General features: G+C 42.9%; 1 protein-coding gene across 4 annotated transcripts; it reads left to right on the top strand.

The window, feature by feature from the left end:
- The first annotated feature begins 259 nt into the window (after positions 1 to 259).
- ATRIP (ATR interacting protein) lies at positions 260 to 16,853 on the top strand. 4 transcript variants are annotated; one of them, XM_027860628.1, is made up of 14 exons: positions 260 to 349; positions 732 to 1,175; positions 2,048 to 2,184; positions 3,456 to 3,626; positions 5,631 to 5,752; positions 7,038 to 7,207; positions 8,601 to 8,696; positions 9,173 to 9,299; positions 9,609 to 10,352; positions 12,789 to 12,931; positions 13,523 to 13,614; positions 14,291 to 14,374; positions 15,887 to 16,139; positions 16,684 to 16,853. In XM_027860628.1, exons 2-14 carry the CDS (start codon positions 797 to 799, stop codon positions 16,749 to 16,751), a joined length of 2,586 nt encoding a protein of 861 aa, XP_027716429.1. In that variant the 5' UTR covers positions 260 to 349; positions 732 to 796; the 3' UTR covers positions 16,752 to 16,853. The 4 variants fall into 4 exon arrangements, with proteins under 4 accessions (XP_027716429.1, XP_027716432.1, XP_027716433.1 ...); XM_027860629.1 differs by lacking the exon at positions 260 to 349 and adding an exon at positions 420 to 473; XM_027860631.1 differs by lacking the exon at positions 16,684 to 16,853 and having other exon boundaries at positions 14,295 to 14,374; positions 15,887 to 15,974.
- Positions 16,854 to 17,815: the final 962 nt, after the last annotated feature.

Below are 17,815 nucleotides of genomic sequence, written 5' to 3'. Positions count from 1 at the left end.
GACTCAGCACCGCCCACCTCTCCCCTCCCCCCGACCCCTAATCCCTTCTATTTCCCACAATCCTTCCCGCCACGGCTTTCGCCGCCATAGCTCCCAAGCTTCCTTCTCCTAGGCACCTCAGGCCAGCCCCGACGCTGCACCCCCTCTCTCAACATTCTTACGTCATCATCGCGCGCTCAGCACACGGCCGCCGGGGACGCTGTTTCGTCAATCGGAGGCGCCTGATCCCCAGGCCTGCCGGGAGCTCAACCTCGCGCCCGGAGCCCGGGGCCTGATTGGTCGATGTGGTTGGGAGGCGGGTCGTGCGCAATGATTGACAAGGGGTGGTAGCGGCGGCTGCAGAACAGAGGTGAGTGGCCGGCTCGAGTCCGAGAGCGGTCTCGTGTACTGGGGTGGGGAGAGGGGTAGGGGAGGAGTGGCCGGAAGGGAGGGATGAGGAGACTACAGGTGGAGAAGGACTGGAGAGAGGGCAGGTGAGGGAAGGGGTGCCTGGGGAGATGGTGAGAGGACTGGTGGGGGAGGGGTGAAGAGAGGACCTGTCGGGGGGAGGAATGGGGGAGGGGAGGTAACGATGGGAGGGCATAGAAAGGTGATGACTGGAAGAATGAGTGACTCTTGTTGAGATGTGACAGAAGGTGGGGTGGCTCCTCTCTTTCCTAAGCCCTAAGATGATCCAACCTCTCTTCTTCCTTTATCTCAACCCATCACATTTATACCACTTTTCCCTCCAGTCAGCCCCACATCTTCCCACCCAGGAATCTTCTGGGTGTCAAGCCATTTCTTCAGAAGAACAACAATGGCAGGGAACTCAGGGACCCGCTTCCTGGGGGGCAAGAAGAGGACCACTGTGCAGTTTCATGGTCTGCACCCACACCATGGCAGAGATAACAGGGAGGACCCTCCAGGGGTTTCTCCACCTAATAAACGGTCCAAGAGCTTTGACGTTACTGATTTCAAGGAGACAGAAGATTGCTTTGGATACAATGAAGAGTTTACAGCAGATGATCTGGAGGAAATTGATATCATTGCATCCCAAGCTTTGACTCAAGATTTAGACTGCAAGGTCCCACTGAACACAAATTCTGCCTCGAGGTCCTCTTCTCCCTCAGCTGCTAGAAAAAGTGTGGGGCATTTGGAGCTCTCCAAAAATGACAGCACAGCGAAATACTCCCTTGGTATGTACATGGAATTTGATGTTGGGGATTGGAAAATCAATAATTCTAATAATAGCTCATTTCTATATAGTTTTTTAAGTTTTCAAGGTGCTATGCATTCATTATATCATTTGGTCCTTTGCAACCCTGTTAGGTAGGTACTACAGGTATTATTCCCATTTCACAGGTGAAGAAGCCTAAGTCCAGAGTGTTTAATTGACTTGCCAGTGGTAACACAGCTAGTAAGTATATCAGAATCTGGATATGAACACAAGTCTCTCTGACTGCTAGTCCACTCTACCTCACTCTCTTTCTGGGACTAGATATGCTTCAATGATATCAGTATTAATGGACAAGCTGAAATGATTCATCCTTTTTCTGATGTGAAAACACTCTTAAATCAGAGTATGGAAAATAGGCAGCACAATAAGTTTGACTTTGGAATAAAGTTAAGCATGTTTCTACAGGTTTACTCACCTTCCTGACCCCCCTCATCTCACACAGGCAGTTTGCAAGTTGGGAATGGGTTGTATTTCAAAAGCTTGTGTTTCAAGTAATCAACAGCTTGCCTCTAAACACTGTCTTAGGTTCTAGGGAGGTGATTAGGTACCACGTCATCTCACCAAAGCCTAATACGTAATAATAATGGTACCATAAAATCAAACCACCATTTGGTTTTATTGGAGCTGGAGCTTCAATGGCACAGACTCCTTGAGACAGCAAAGTGGGAGCTCAGGAAAATAGATGTGGGGTAGGGGAACTTAACATATGGGATCATTTGTAAATTGAATGTTCTCTTAAGCTGGGGGTTGCTGCAGGTTATTCATAGTGACAAATGATTCTCTTCAGCAAATCTGGATTCAGACATAATATAAGTAAATTGTTACTGGCAGGAATCCCTAAGTTTCCTGAACAAGATGGATTGTCCAGAAGTAAAAATCTTTCAGAGAAAAGCAGAGAAAAGATTCCAGCTAAAGATATTTCTGAATTTGAAAAACTGAAAGCACAACATGAAAAACTAAAGGAAAAGGTAAGTGATGCACAATGTTCTTTGCTTCTTAGTAGTGAAGATTGGACCACTCATTCCCCCAACCCCACTCAATAAAATCTAGTGGCTTCTTTAGCCTCTAGGATCAAATATATACACTCATCCATTTAACATGTAAAGCACTTCTCAACCTGGCCCCTTTTTATCTTTTTAGTCTTCATATTTCTCTGACTCTTCAGTCCAGTCTTACTAGCCTGCTTACTGTTCCCCTCCTTGTTCCTTTGACTAGAGTGTATTCTCTACTCACTTCCATACCTTAAAATCCCTGGCTTTCCTTGAGACTCACTTCAACTGCCCCCCCTCGCTTTTTTTTTTGGCTAGGCAGTGGGGTTAAGTGACTTGCCCAGGGTCAGACAGCTAGTAAGTGTCAGAGGCTAGATTTTAACTCAGGTCCTCTTTACTCTAGGGCCGGTACTTTATCCACTGCACCACCTAGCTGCCCCCAAAATGCCACTTCTACAGGAGAGTTTTCCTGGTCCTCTTTGCTGTTAGTGTCTCCCATCTAAATGTACCTCGTAATATGTTTTATATATACCTGTCTATGGACATGCTGTCTCCTCAGTAGAATATAAATTCCTTGAGGAACTGTTTTTGCCATTTCTTTGTATCCCCAGTGTTCAACATAGTACTTGGCACACAGTAAACACAAAAATGCTTTTTGATTTATTTTCTGCCCTGTTCCTGTGAAGCCAATTCAGTAACAATATTAGCTCACATTTGTATATGGTCTTAAGGTTTACAAAATTCTCTCTTCACAAAGACCCTATAGAATAGGTAATGGAAGGATTCTTAATCCCATTTTACAGATGAGGGAACTGAAGCTCTGAAAGATAAAATGATTTGCTTGAGAGCGTATAGTAGACCCTGAGTCTTTTAGCTTCAATTCCAGTACTCTTTTCCATCATGTTATCTTTCTTTGATTTGACTGATGAAAATGGACACAGGCTTATCTGTTAAGCCTGTTCAGAACTTTGTCTTCGTTAAGGGATAAAGTAGACTGAACAATTCACACAGCTAGTGAGTGTCTGAGGCTGAATTTGAACTCAGGTCTTCCTGACTCCAAGCCTACCACTCTCTCCACTGAGCCATCTAGCTGCCTCCTTAGTTTGTGCTAGAATATATATGTAGTTGTATTTTTATATGTTCAACTTCTCTCTCCTTAACCTGAGATCATAATTACATGTAGCTTTTAAGTATATATGTCTCTTTTCCTCTGATGATATTTTCTCATAAGATTAATTTGGGATTTACAGATGAAAGCAATGCAAGAGGAAATCCTCATTAAAAATGGAGAAATTAAAATCTTACGAGACTCATTGCATCACACAGAGTCCAATCTAGAAGAAAAGAAACGGTCACATTTCCTTCTGGAACAGGAAAAAATTCAGGCCCTCAATGACAAAGAAAAAGAATTCTCCAAAAAGGTAATTTGCTGTCTATTACCTTTGTTTCTGACATCAGCTTTACTGTATCAAAACGGCCCTTTTGCTTAAAGTCCTCCCAGAGTTCCGTCATTTTATTGAAGGAGAGAGAGTATTAACATTAAGATCAAGTATGTGTTGTCTTCCCCAATTAGATTGTAAGCTTTTTGAGGGTAGGAACTGTCTTTCTTTTTCTTATTTGTGTCTCCAGAACTTAACATAGTACCAGGCACATAGAGGACACTTAAAAATGTTTACTGAATTAAATTGATGAGAAATTGTTATTCAACAATGGATTTGTTGAATGAAACTGAGACTAGTTTACATCCACATGGAGCCAATGAAATGACTTAGACACACAAGTAGAATCCAAAGGCCTTCTACAGGCATCATCCACATGAACTCAATAATATTTTGACCAAGAAACATCAAACAAATGGCTAAGTCATCCATATTTGTTTATAGAAACAGAGGAGTTTGTGATAGCACTTCAGGATCAGATCATTGCTTACAGAAGTTACAAAAAGAAACCCAGACTTATTATTGATTCAGGTATTACAAGGAGATTGTAGAAACAGTATGACATATCATTGCAGTTTTCAAAAATTTGGTACCTACTGAATACCTGGAAAAATATGACCAAGTGGCCAAAATAATACACCAGAAACTCACTATCACTAACACAACAAATCTTATTACAAACACCAAAATATCCTTGATTATTTAACAAATAAAGTATACTAGGCCCAGAGCATCATTACAGAAAAAACATTGGCCACAAACTCCTGGATGTTACACTAATCCATAAAAATTTAAGAACAATGTTCATTTTTTTCCCTACTATATTAATTAACAAGCATTTATTATTTGCCTTCCTCTCTCCCTCCTTTCTCTCCTCCCTACCCCATCCCCATTAAATAACAACAAAATAAACTTTTGTAGCAAATATGTAGTCACATAAAGCTAATTCATTCACTGACCAAATCCAAAGTATGTCTCATTCTGCATTTTGAGTCTATCATCTCTCCATCGTTATGTCTATTTTACAGATGAGGTTCAGGGAAGCTAAGAGACTTGCCCATGATCACATAGCTAATAAATGTCAGAACCCATATCTCCTGGATCCAAATCTAATATTATTTCCATTCCATGACAGTGCCCTGCTGAACTCGGTTTAAAATCTCTGGTTGCATTCTTGTGGCTGTTTCTGGTCTTCTGTTAAAATCACATTGAGCATATAAAATTTCCGGTTTAGGGCTTCCTGAAGGGGACTTCACACCAGTAAAGTTAACACAGAGGGCTTCCTGATGGAATGATTTCCTACATTTTAGTTGTCCTCTGTACACAGAACTTAGCTGATACACAGACCCTTAGTTTTATCAACAGTTTAAAACTCCTACAATTGCAGTTGAGCTACCCCATTTCATTTAAGCCATCTACAGAACGGACCCATAGCTCTATGCACTGCATGTAGACTCTAGATATTTGGGCTGTACATATCAAGGAGACTTTGGAAATCACTTTTTTATATAAATGAGGTGATCTATAATGTATTAATTCTTGCCCAGATTAAGAAACAAGACTACAATTTGAGATCATTAGATATGGTTAGTTGCCTTACAGCAATTTCTTGTCCTTGTTTGTTTGTTTGTTTGTTTGTTTTTTTGGTTAGGCAATTGAGGTTAAGTGACTTGCCCAGCGTCACACAGCTAGTAAGTGTCAAGTGTTTGGTCTGAGGCCATATTTGAACTCAGGTCCTCCTGATTTCAGGGCTGGTACTCTATCCACTGCGCCACCTAGCTGCCCCCTGTCCTTGTTTTTTATTGGTTTCCCTTTTCTAGTTCAAGATGTGAAATCTTTAGGTTGGTATTAAAAATGGTCTAGACACACGAACCTACTCATCCACAACATGTTTTCATTTATGTCTTTGTGTTCCCTAACATACTGTATTGTACCTAATAGGTGTTTAAAGAATATTTGTTGAATAGAGTGTCTCTTGCCTTCTAGCTCCAGTCGCTGCAGTCAGAACTTCAGTTTAAAGACGCTGAGATGAATGAATTGAGGACCAAACTGCAGAACAGCGGAAAAGCCAGTAAAGCCAACACCACCCTGTCCATCTCCCATGTCAGGTACAGTATGTCCTGCAGAGAGAAAGAAGGTGCCTCTGGCCTTATTTAGGAAAAATCAGCAGGAGAGTCCTAAGTGAAGGTCATTAACAGTCCTTTTTTGGTAAAGACACAGACTTTGGGAAGATTTCCAAACCCCAGGTCATAACTCCTAGTCAGGAGCCTTGATTTCACATTGGAAGGACCTAGCACCTCAGAGGTGTTCAGGTTTCGCCATACTTTGAGTTAGGCATAAAAATTAAATTTGCTTAAAATAAAATGATTTGTTCTTCAAGCATTTTTTGACTGTTTAAACATTTTTTAAATAATAGAAATTCAAGTCTAAGCCAGCAACTCAGACCTAGCTAGTCAGAATATCTATTCTCCATCTGTTGTCTTGTCACTCACTTCTTTCTGACAACCTCCTCCTTTCCTTTTGGTTGTAAGTGCCTGTTTTTCTTTCTTTCTTATTTTCTTATTTTCTTTCTTTATTTTCTAAATTAACCCTGTGTATATAAAAAACTAGGAACTTATCCTGAAAAAATGGGACTCTGTCATCCTTGGAATTTGAATACCACTGCTAAAAGTATTTTTCTGGCATTGGACTTATTGTCCCTGAAGGACATACGTTTGCTCAAATGAGCAAGGTATGAGCACCTTTCTCAATTTGCATCTGAGGAGCACATGGGTAGTTCAAGTGAGAAAGCTGAAAGGCTCAGGGCTTTGTCTCTGCAGCAGGTTCATAACCCTCCTTCCACAAGTTCCTGAAGAGTTGTCATAATCCCTCATTTTCTGACCTAGGAGCTGAAGCTCAGGTTTCTGTGCATTGGGGAAAACAAAGCAAAACTATTCTTGGCCTTAAATTGAGATCTGCAGAAAAACTTCCTAAATTTCCCTTATGCTTCAGGGTAGCAGACACTGTACACATCCTCTCCACATTATCTTTACCTCCTTTTTCTTGAGTCTTGTGTCTCAGTCCTTAAATACTTAAGGTAATGACTTCTCTACAAAGAAAAGATGCTTTGATGAAACTAAGTAATAAATGTGGCTAACATTCTTAATTAACTAGAAGGGCCCAGTCTACTTTCATTTCCAGGTGAATAGGAGATGTCTTGCACTTTGCAAGTGCAAAATTTCAGCTGAAAAGTGGTACAAATATAATAATCAAAACCTTATCCTGAATTTAGCAAAGAGAAAAACATCTTACCATGAAATTTTCTAGCATGACTTTTGAAAATTTTTGTTACTTAATATTTTTAACGGATTTCAGTAGAATCATTATTACTAAATTTGATTTAACTTTTTCTAGTCCTAGGAAAAGTCCTTCCAGAGTTATAAAGCCAGAAGCTTGCTCTCCACAAATGGAAAAATCATCTTTTCCTACAAAGGAATCCTTCAGTGCCAACACATCCCCTTCCCAACACATCCCCTGTCAACCATCAACACAGCCCTGTGTCTTGGCTCTATCCTACAGAGAGGGTAAGCACCCACCAAACATTCTGGAAACACAATTGGTTTTCATTCAATAACCAGTTATTAAGTGCCTACTAGGTTCCAGCTTCTGGAAGAAATATACAAAGATTATTAAAATAGGATCACTGACCTCATGTAGTCTGCATTCCTCATAGGAGGCTACAATATATACACACAATACTGTGCAATAAATGCAAAATAACTAGTACAGAAGTGGATATAGAAGGGTACATGATGCTGTGTGAGGTCAGAGGAAGGAAAAATTTCAGGCTTGAATCTGGAGATGGCTTCTAGAAGTAAGTGACATTTGAACTAGACATTGAAGAATGGCTAAGATTTCAAAAGACAGAGACTGAGAGAAGAGAGGAACAGGGTAAGCAAAGACATGGAGATGAGGCTATGTGTGAGGAAAAAATCCAGTTAAAATTGTAGCATGCATGGAAGAGAGTATTGTGAGATAAGATTAGAAAGGTGTCTCGTTGTGGAATCGTTGAAGGGTTTTAAGTAAAGGAATAATAGTGGATTTGTACATAAGGAAGACTAATTTGACACTCATATAAAGAATGGATTTAAAGGAGGAAGAGTAGAGGTGGGAAGATCTGTTAGCAGACTAGTGCAGTATTCCAGGTGGGTGGTAATGAGGGGCTGTTTTGGGTGGTGGCAGTGGGAGAGGAGAAGTGGGACCAGGTAGCATCAACAGGACTTGGTGACTCATAGGCCATGGCCTGTAAGGGAGAGGGATGATATGCAGCATTTGTTCTGATTCACAAAAGCCACCCTTGTGTTTTGGTTCTCTCAGTCAAGATTTGAAGGGATGCTGCTTTTTTCTTCTGTGGAAACAAACTGGCAGCGTAGGGTTTCATTTTGAGACCACCATCTAGGCTATTTCCTATCAACTCTTTGTGACCAGGAGATGAAGAACTGTGGATTAAATGAAATTTAAGTACATTTTAAAATGTCTTTCTTTCCATTCTCTTAACTTAGTTATGATACAGAATCTTTGTTTTCCTTCTCTACAACATCTTTATCTCTGAAAAGCTTCCTGTGTCCTCATACTTTTGGCACCTAACTCACAAAAAGCAGTTAGCTGCAATTTAGTGTTTATCTATAGTTCAGTTAAAAAGAAAAGACAAATTTTATTTTCTTCTCCATTACATGCAGTGATTTTTCTTTTTTTAATTCTGGAGCTGAAGATATTAAAGTTTTTCTGGAAGGCTTAGTTCTTGTTTCATTCTGGCTTTGGGTTTGCCTACAATGGGATGTCCAGAGTTTAATGGGACTGATTGATTAAGTTGCTTACTCCCTTTCTCCAAGGCAATCACACATGTACATTGAGCCAAGAGTTTCTGGGCTGTCATGTCTTTTGTAAACAGCTTACAACTTGTGCTTCTCGTTTCAGACAATAAAAACCACAATTTGGGAAATGAATCTGTAAAACAGGAGGAGACACAAAGAGATCTTACTTCCAGTTGTATTCAGCGACCAAACACTCAAGGTACTGAAGTTAGTAGTCCCAGACGCTGGACACCTTAGCTAAGACTGCTTTTCGCAGCCCCACAGAAAATTCCATGATGTGCAAAGGGACAGTTCCCTTTTGGTGGAGTAGGGGAAAGGTTGGTGGGGAGGAAGGGCAGCTCACAACAAGATTTTCTTCCTTCTCCAACTTGCCTGGAAACTGAGGTTCAATAGGAAGTGATGATGAGCCACTTAAGGCCGACACTGATCAGTCCTTTAAACCTACTTTATAAAATGAGAAATGAACAGCAAGAGGAGAGGCCTTTTTGGTTAAATATCTCCAAGCAGATGTATACAGGAACCTCGGACATCTAACATACAAGAAACACAGGGCTTTTCAATGTGGGCTTGGTTCACATGGTTGGGGAGTATCTCAAGTGAACTTCAAAGTTTCCTTTGGATGCCCTGGAAAAAGCTTCACATCAAGATCAATTCAACCTCCTTTATCTCCTGCAGGTTCTGTTTTAATAAACTTGCTTCTGAAGCAGCCTCTGACCCCAGGGGCATCCCTAGGTCTCTGTCATCTTCTGAGCAGTCATCCTGAAGCCCCTGCTGGCTTTTTCCAGCCTCAAAGATTGGGCAGGTAAGGGTACAGCTTCTGAGCAATTCTTCTCAGGAAAGGACTGGTGAACATTCTTTCTGGGCAGCTAGAGCTGGCCCTGTCCTTACTGGCCCATGTGTTTTCTGGGTGGGTGGATATGAAAAGTTCGTTAGAGAAAAGTGCTTGGGGCCTCTTGGCTATAGTTTGGCCTGCTTGCAGCACACACTGCCTCCTCCCGGGTTGGGATCATGATGCAGTGCAGTGTCATACACTACTATAGAACAAACACTTACCAAGTGGCAGCTTTATACAGAGCATTAATGGACTGCCCTCTTTTGTGCTTTTCCTTAGTGCTTCATCAGGAACGTCAAGCATCCAGACCACGTGTTCCAGAGAAGGCTCATTCTCTGCCTCATCCCTGAGAGAAGCACAGAGCCTGGCCATCACGGGACTAAACCTAATTGCCAGGGATGAAGGTTCATCTGATGAAGGCCTCACTGAGGGGAAGAGGAGACCCTCTCAGGACACTCAGCTCTGCCAGCTCCCTGGGGCTGTGCACCTTCTCCCCCTTGTGAGGCATTACATTGACCTCTACTGCCAGACTCTGCAGGTTTTGGCCACAGTGAAAAGGAACAGTTCTGCAGACTCATCAGCCTGCTCCTCTCGAGTGAGCACCAGCGTGGAGGCCAACACGGAGGATTCCTTGTCAGCTCTGGAAGGGTTCACTGTGGTGGCACTCGGCATTCTTCAGCACCTGGTGTGTTACAGTGGGGCTGTTGTTCAGACATTACTGTCAGTAGGAGGGAGAAGAGATGCCGCTGATGGAGAGGATCCTACCTTAGGAGAGAACAAGAACGCTGTGTGCAGAAGGAGTCATGGGAAGCCATCAGAAAACCCTATGGTGGAAGAACAACCGGCAGAAGGCCCAGAGGAGACTGTGAATAGCCAGAACCAACATCCATTGTTGAAGATGCTCCTTCACTTGTTGTCTTTCTCCTCTGCTTCAACAGGTCACCTACAAGTTAGAGTCCTGAACCAGTGCCTTAAGGTTTTGGTGAAATTAGCTGAAAACTGTGCATTTGATTTATTGCCCAGGTAAAAAGCAGACAGGAATCAAGTTTCTCTTCAGCCTTCTCCCTGAACTTTTAGCAAATAGTACATACTATCCTTAATTTAATCCATACTTGCTTAGTTATGAAGCATAGTTTTGGAAGTCACAAAGCATTTATGGCATATCATTTGATCCTTGGATCCTACCTGGAGGCTGGTACATGGTGTGATTATTATTATCCCTTTTGCAGATGAGAAAATTGAGCGTCAGAGAAGGAAAGTGGTATGTGATGTGCCCATGGTCACACAGGTATTGAGTGGTAGAATCTGGACTCCAACCTAGCTCTTCTGACTTCAAGGCTAGTGTTCTATTACACTTCCTTATAGGGAATATTCTTATCTGTGAGAGAGTTGGATTAGGTTTGGAGAAGGGAAAGGGGATACCTTTTGTTTAATTCTACCTTTATATGACAGGTAAGATGGGGGCTATACGCCACAGTACACAAAGAGTTGTAGAGGAAAAATCCAATTTGAGACACGAATGTCCATTTCCAGTGTCTTGGCAAAGAGTAACAGTATTTGATACCCTGCATCCATCATAGTATATGAGTCTATGTCTAGATGTAGTTGGTAGGTTGCTGATCCCTAAGCTAGATCATATAAGTTAGTTTACCAGAAGTCCATGTCAAGTTATTGATCCTTGTTCTGTCTGTCCTTCTGGGCACGGTACTGTGTTATGATGAGATTGTGTAATATTTTCCTTTCCAGAACATCTTTATGTATAAAATCTCAGTACAGTTGAATCCAGCTAAAACAAAATATTATTTTACCCATCTGGATTAGTTATAGGTCAGATTATTGTGTGATCTTTGGCAAATGTTAGGATCTCTAGGTTTGAGTTGCCTCATCTGTGAAATGAGGGATTGGATTAGTGATCCTTTGGGTTAGCTATAGCATTTTGAGTTCATATGAGTCTGAGGCACCTCAGTTTAATAGCAATTCAGTAAAGGCTAATGAGAATGTATTGTCACTGGTAGTTTCCTTCCTGTATAATAGTGGTTAGTTCAGTCTCACAGGACCCACTGCAATTCCAGACTTCCAGCAACACAAACTGATCTGTTATGTAAAAGGGAATTGTTCTAACTTACATTCTTTGGGATATAGTTGAATGATTAACAGCCCACTTATGTCTCATTGAAGGTCTCTAAAAACCACTTTCCAAAATCTGTAAGAAAAAGATCTAAAGTAGTACCAGTATTCAGTATAGCAAATTTCACCCTGTCCTACAATGTCAAAGTTGCAAGAGACCTTAGAGATCATCTAGTCAGAGTAAGGGGTTTGTCCTGTGATTTCTATTAACCTAAAATGCCCTAGTCATGAAACTAAAACATTTGTAAGTTGCCACATTGTGACTGCTTAATAAGAAATATCCTGTTATACCACATTCTCTATATTAAAACATACAGTGTATATTCTTATACCACATAAATACTGGAAAGCTCACTACTCCTCTGCCTGCCATGTAGAAGCAGAGATTTGTGCTTGGAGTGAACCTGTTGTCACCACATAGCCTTTGGCCTCACAGGTGCTTTCCTTCCTCATTGAAGCAGCTAAATTCCACCAGCCCACTTTGGACTCATTCTTTTTTCGGCCTGTAGGAAAGCAGAGCTACATATTCAGAACTTAAAACCAAGGAACCCTCCCCCGTGGCTACTTTGGTACCAGGGCCCAGTGGATCTAGAAGTGGACCATCCAAAGTTCTTCCTTAGCTTTGTTTTAACCACTGTGACCTGTACCACACCAGTAATCCCCAAGTCGGCACACTGTCTTTGGGCATGAACCAGGGTGCAGACTCACGTTACTCTTGTTACGAGGAAGAAAAGTCTCTTATACGTGGTTCCTCAAGGGCCTCAATCTGTTGTTAGGTCCACACCTTTCACATGCCTGTGGTCTGGAAGTGGGTCAGGGCATAGGCTAACAATGTTTTGTACAAGCAGGGAAAAAACATCAGGGGGCCCAGGATGGCTAAGGCTGCATCTTTGTGTGCCTGTGCTCATTTCCACAGACAGTCTGGCTTGTCCTTTATTTCACCCTGACCTACAATGTCAAAGTTGCAAGAGACCTTAGAGATCATCTAGTCCAACATTATTTTTAGAGGAGACAGGCCTAGAGAGGGGTTATAGTGACAGAAGTAGGACAAAAACTCCCAAATCCCAGGCTAAAGCTTTTTGTGTTACACCTTGCATCAGGGGATGTGTTCCCCCTCACTGTGGGAATGGAGAGCACAAAGGGCATGGAAACATTTCATTTGCTCTCTAATTTGCACCCTCTGGGTGCTGGAAGGCTGCTGGGGAATAGGCCCTGAGCTGCCTGCATCCTGAGAATCCAGCTGCTCTTTTATTCTCTAGTGAGGAGACTATGGCATGTCCTATAGCACAGAGGTTTTGATTGGTGCAGCATCCTTGGTTGTCTGTTTTCTAGGTTCCAGTGTGTACTGAGCAGCCACGGGTTGCTCCAGTGCCTTTCCTCAACAGCCCATCTGTCAGCTGTCCTCCTGACTGTTCATCTTCTGTCTCTGCTTGGTGACCATGAGAAGTTAGCTCCTCAGCTCTGCTCCCAATCAGGTAAAAATGCAGTTCTGGAAACCAAGGGGCTATCGTGGCAGAAGCAGAGTACTGTGTACTCACGAAGCTGGTAGTTCAGTGTATAGAGCCCTGTACCCGGAGTCAAGAAACTTAAGTTCAAATCTAGCCTCAGACATTTACTGGCTGTGTAGCCCTGGGCAAGTATCTGTTTAACCTCTGTGTGCATTAGTTTCCTCAGCTATCAAATGGGGACAATAATAGCTCTTGTCTGGTAGGGGTGTTGAGAAAGTAATTGTAAAAAGTGCTTAGTACAGTGCCTAGAACATAGCAGGTGTTATATAAATGTTTATTCTTTCCCTCCTTTGTCCCTCCTCTCCTGTCTATCAGAACTACTCTATTCTGTCATTAGAAGGCCCTGAACACCTCAGTGATGAGACTAGGTAGAGTTAGAAAGTTTGTTATCCTCAGGATGAGTGCTGCCTGTCTTAGTAGGAAAGAAGGGGTGCACAAGATGCCAAATTTCACCTGCAGAACTGTCTGAAATCTTCAGCCGTACCTGCGCTGAGCCTGGTCAGGTGAACAAAGGGGTGATTACTTAGTGAAAGAAATGGAAACTTTTTTTTTTTCCAGAAACCTGTCTTCTCCTCTTGCTGTATATGTACATCACGTCAAGGCCAGATAAAGCAGCTGTGGACTCACAATGGTTTCAGCTGGAACAAGAGGTAAACACCAGAACTTGTTGGTTTTTCAGAAGCCACTCAAGAACTTGCTGAAGAGTTCCTAGGGGAGAAAGTCTTTCATTTCAGTCTCAGGGGAAGGAGGCTTTCATTTGTTCAGCCACAAGTGCCCAGCCCTGTTCTAAGCATTGTTGGGGAGTAATCCCTGTCAGAGAGGTCACAGTCTGGTTGGGAGACAGAATCCATTTGCATAAAGCAGTTAAGTAGCAGCCTGAGCCCATACATTCTCAAATGCAGAGCAGACTTTGTTTTGAGTGCTAGTGATGGTCTTTACCTTGGTGGGTATCTCTAAAAGTGGGGTTCCGGAGCAGCTAGGTGGCGCAGTGGATAGAGCACCAGCCCTGAAGTCAGGAGGACCTGAGTTCAAATCCGGCCTCAGACCAAACACTTGACACTACTAGCTATGTGACCCTGGGCAAGTCACTTAACCCCAATTGCCTAAAAGAAAAAAAAAGTGGGGTTCCTTTCTGCTTGGATTGGCTGTACTTCTGAGTACCTACTAGTACTCAGGGAATACCTCCTTTTGTCCAGGTAAGCAGTTGCTGAGTTAGCTGAATCAAAGTGGAGGGCAGTCCAAGAAGCCTGGTTACTCTAGAAGGGTTCTACTCCTGCCTGCAGAGTTTGTGGTAGGACCTTGCGTCCTTGTGCTCTCTTGTCCTAGACAGTGTGGTTCCTGGCCAAGATCATGCAGAGCCCTGACTCTCCTATCTCCATTATAGGATCTGACTGCCAGTGCAACCTGGAGGTAAGTGGCCAGGGAATGAGAGGATGGGTAGGGCAGTATTGGGGCATGTCAGTTCTGCCCCTTGTTTACCATAGCAATCAAAAACCACACTTTGTTCATTGCCCTTCCTAAGCCCTTATTCCTCCTCCAGACCTTGAATAATGCATACTAAATGTTCTGCTGAACCAGCAGCAAGTACTTGTTATGAAGGAAGAAGGCCATCTGAGCCTTCTTCCTCTATGTGCCCGAAAATGGTTTCTTCTACTTTACAGTACAATTCATGTTTGGCTACACTTCAAAGAAGCCCTGCCACCCCTGTAGCAGTTACACAGTGATCTGAATCATGCTATCAACATCGTGACCTCTCCCAAGCAGTGATGCAGTGACCCTCGCCACACATGTGTGTATACATACATACCTCTGGAACTGTGGTTCTCCAAGTGTGGCCCAGGGCCCCTAAGGGGTCCCCAATATACTTTCACGGGATCTGTGAGGTCAAAACTATTTCCATAATAATACTGTGATGCTTTAAATTCTAATATGGTAAATATTGGCTGCTATAACACACATAAACAAAATGTCTTTTGGGGGAAGGGGTTATCAGTGATTCTTAAAAGTATAACAGGGTCCTGAGACCAAAAAGTTTTGAGAACCACTGATACAGAGAAAAATGTTTTTCAGTTTTTCAGATTTTTGCCTTTTTGTGGCCTCAATTCTGAATCTTCATTAACCTCCAGCAAGTAAGAACTTGCCTATTCAGTGTGGCTTAGACCAGGCAGCTGGGTTGAACCATATCCATAAACAGAAGCACCATTCTAACTACCATTGCCATACTCAGTAAACTCCAGTGGCTTCTTATTGCTTCAAGGATCCAATGGAAACTCCTCTGTGGGGCATTTAAAACCTTCACAACTTGACTGCAGCTTACTTTTCTGGCTTTATCATACATTAGTCCCCATCCTGCACCCTTCAGTTGAGCCATACTGCCCTTTTTGCTGTTCTTTGCAGGACACTCCCATCTTCCATTTCTGAGCCTTTATATTGGTTATTCCCATTCCTGGGATGTTCTCCCTCCTCCCCTCGACCTCTTAGAATTTCTTGTTTCCTTTAAAACACTGCTCAAGCACCAACTTTTTCATGAAACCTTTCCTGTGCCCCCTTCAAAAACCAAAAAAATTACCTTATATTTGTATATATTCTGTATCTACATTTTATTTATACATATGTGTATGTGTAATAGTGTTCATATACACATATACATATACATGCATTTCTATGTGTATATCATCCCTCAGAAACTATAAGCTTTTTGAGGTATGAACTGTTTCTTTTTGGTCTTTTGTTTACCTGTCACAGGCGTATGGTACATAGTATCTGTTTAATAAATGCTTGTTGATTGATTCATTTGTTGAAACAGTATTTAAAATGAAATCAGTTACAGGAAGCATTCTCTTCCCCTTCAAAACCAACCCCTAAATAAAAGTCCTCCATTATCCTATACTACTAATGCCTGTTCTTCATTTTGTTTCCCAGGTAGTCAAAGCACTCATAGTGATGTTACACAGACAGTGGCTGACCATTCGAAGGTTGGAAGGCCATATACAGATGGGTCAGAGAAAGCAGATGGTCCGGTGTCTCCGGGACACCTTGTTGTTATTGCACAGTTTGTCCCAGAGAGACACCCTATTCCATGTGCACTGCATGGATGTTCTACACCAATATGACCAGGTGATTCCTGGTATCCAAGCCCTCCTTCGAGGCCTCCCTGACAGGACAAACTATGAAGGTGAGAGAGTGAAGCTGGGTACTGGTCACTTCTGAGAGAGGTTCTCAGTCCTTGGGAGGCCAAAGGAAGGAAAACAGTGACCATATCACCAGCTAGGAAGCTGGGAGACCTCTAGGACAAGAACCTCACTTTTGTGCCCCCAGTAGCAACCCAAGATATGATCTATTATCTCAGTGGCCCTGCAGGTTCCAATCTGTCTTTTGTAAAATGTTGCTTAGCAGCCCAGCCCCTCCTATACCCAAACACTGAGGCCTGTGGGGTTTTCATCCATGTCTACAAATTCCTGAGCCAGCTATCTGGCACTCACATCTGCTGCCTGCCTTCACACCTCGTTCTGACTCAGCACCAAAGCCTGGGGCCAAATATGACCAGATGCTAGGGGTGTTGGGGAAGGGAGGGGAGGAGAATAGAAGGGTCAGTGGGCAGGCAGGCAGTCCCTGAGGTACTGCTGCAGGGGGCAAAACAACTGGCTGGCATCATCAGTTCTCAATCTGATGCTTTGGATCAAGCCAATCACAACTTAATCTTTTTGTTTCTGGTTTAGAAACAGCTCTAGAAGACCTGTGCCGAACAGAACCAGACGTGGATGACCCTGACACAGACCCTAGCTAAACCACAAGGTGGTACTTAGACTACCAGTTTTTCAACTGTAGACATGAATTTTACAGAGTTTTAAAAATTACACCAACTGATTAAAGGTGAATGTCATTGACACATCAAAGAATGTTACTGATCACTATATTTTATCACTTTTAGCTCCTGGGTCCTTCCTAATTCTGCAGTTGGAAGAACCTCTTAAGCTAGATTTATAAATTTTAGAATTGTAAGGAGCTTCAGAGGTAATCTGATCCAACCTCTTTATTCAGAGATCAGGAAACTGTTGTTAGGTCACTTGCTCAAGGTGATACTCCAGCAGTAGCAGAGCTGGGCCCTGAACCTAGGTCTCCTGCCTCCTCACTTATTTCTTCCCATCAAGGCTCACGGTGCTGCAGAAATCTCATCTGATATGTACACATTAAACACAAGGAGCCCCTCCCCCCACAGACACTTAGTGCCCACCTGTTTGCAACTGAGGAGCATCTCCAGGAGACCAAGTTGAGGTTTCCATTTATATTGAAAGTAAAGCAATACCTCCTCCCAGTGTAACCTGCCTCCACTTTGCCCATCCCTGTTTAGAAAGAGCACGCCAGGGCCCCAGAAAAGTTGATGTGCCAGTAAGACACCTGTGTACTCCATGAGTATGTGGAATCACCTTCTTCCTGTGTCCACCACAACCATTCCCCTCCCACCCTACACCCCACATATAAATGCACTGCTCTTTAGAGCTCTGGTAGGAAACTACGTAACTCCCAAGTGGGTCCCACCTTAATTTCCTGGAATCCCCAAGGGGAGCCAGCACTAGGCTGGATGCCATTACTCTGGTGCCCTGGACAGATGCTGGGAACGCTACCAGTTATCACGGTGAGGCACTGCACCAATCTTCTTTCCCCAAGAGAACAACGCTGTGCCTGAGACATCCTGGGGGGTGGGGCTCTTGGCAGGTTCGGGCAGTCAAAGGACCCAGAAGGACCGTCTCATTCTGCCAGGCTCTGGGCCCCAGGGCCTCTGGACAGATCCTGCCATCCCCGAGCCCCCACCTTCTTTCTAAATCGGAGGAAGGCGGCTGACGGAGAAGA

Source organism: Vombatus ursinus, unplaced genomic scaffold (genome assembly GCF_900497805.2).
Source record: "Vombatus ursinus unplaced genomic scaffold, bare-nosed wombat genome assembly UNPS02014225.1, whole genome shotgun sequence".
Taxonomy (NCBI): Eukaryota; Metazoa; Chordata; class Mammalia; order Diprotodontia; family Vombatidae; genus Vombatus; species Vombatus ursinus.
The sequence above is the reverse complement of the archived record's forward strand: the minus strand, read 5'-3'. Positions and strand labels throughout refer to the sequence as shown.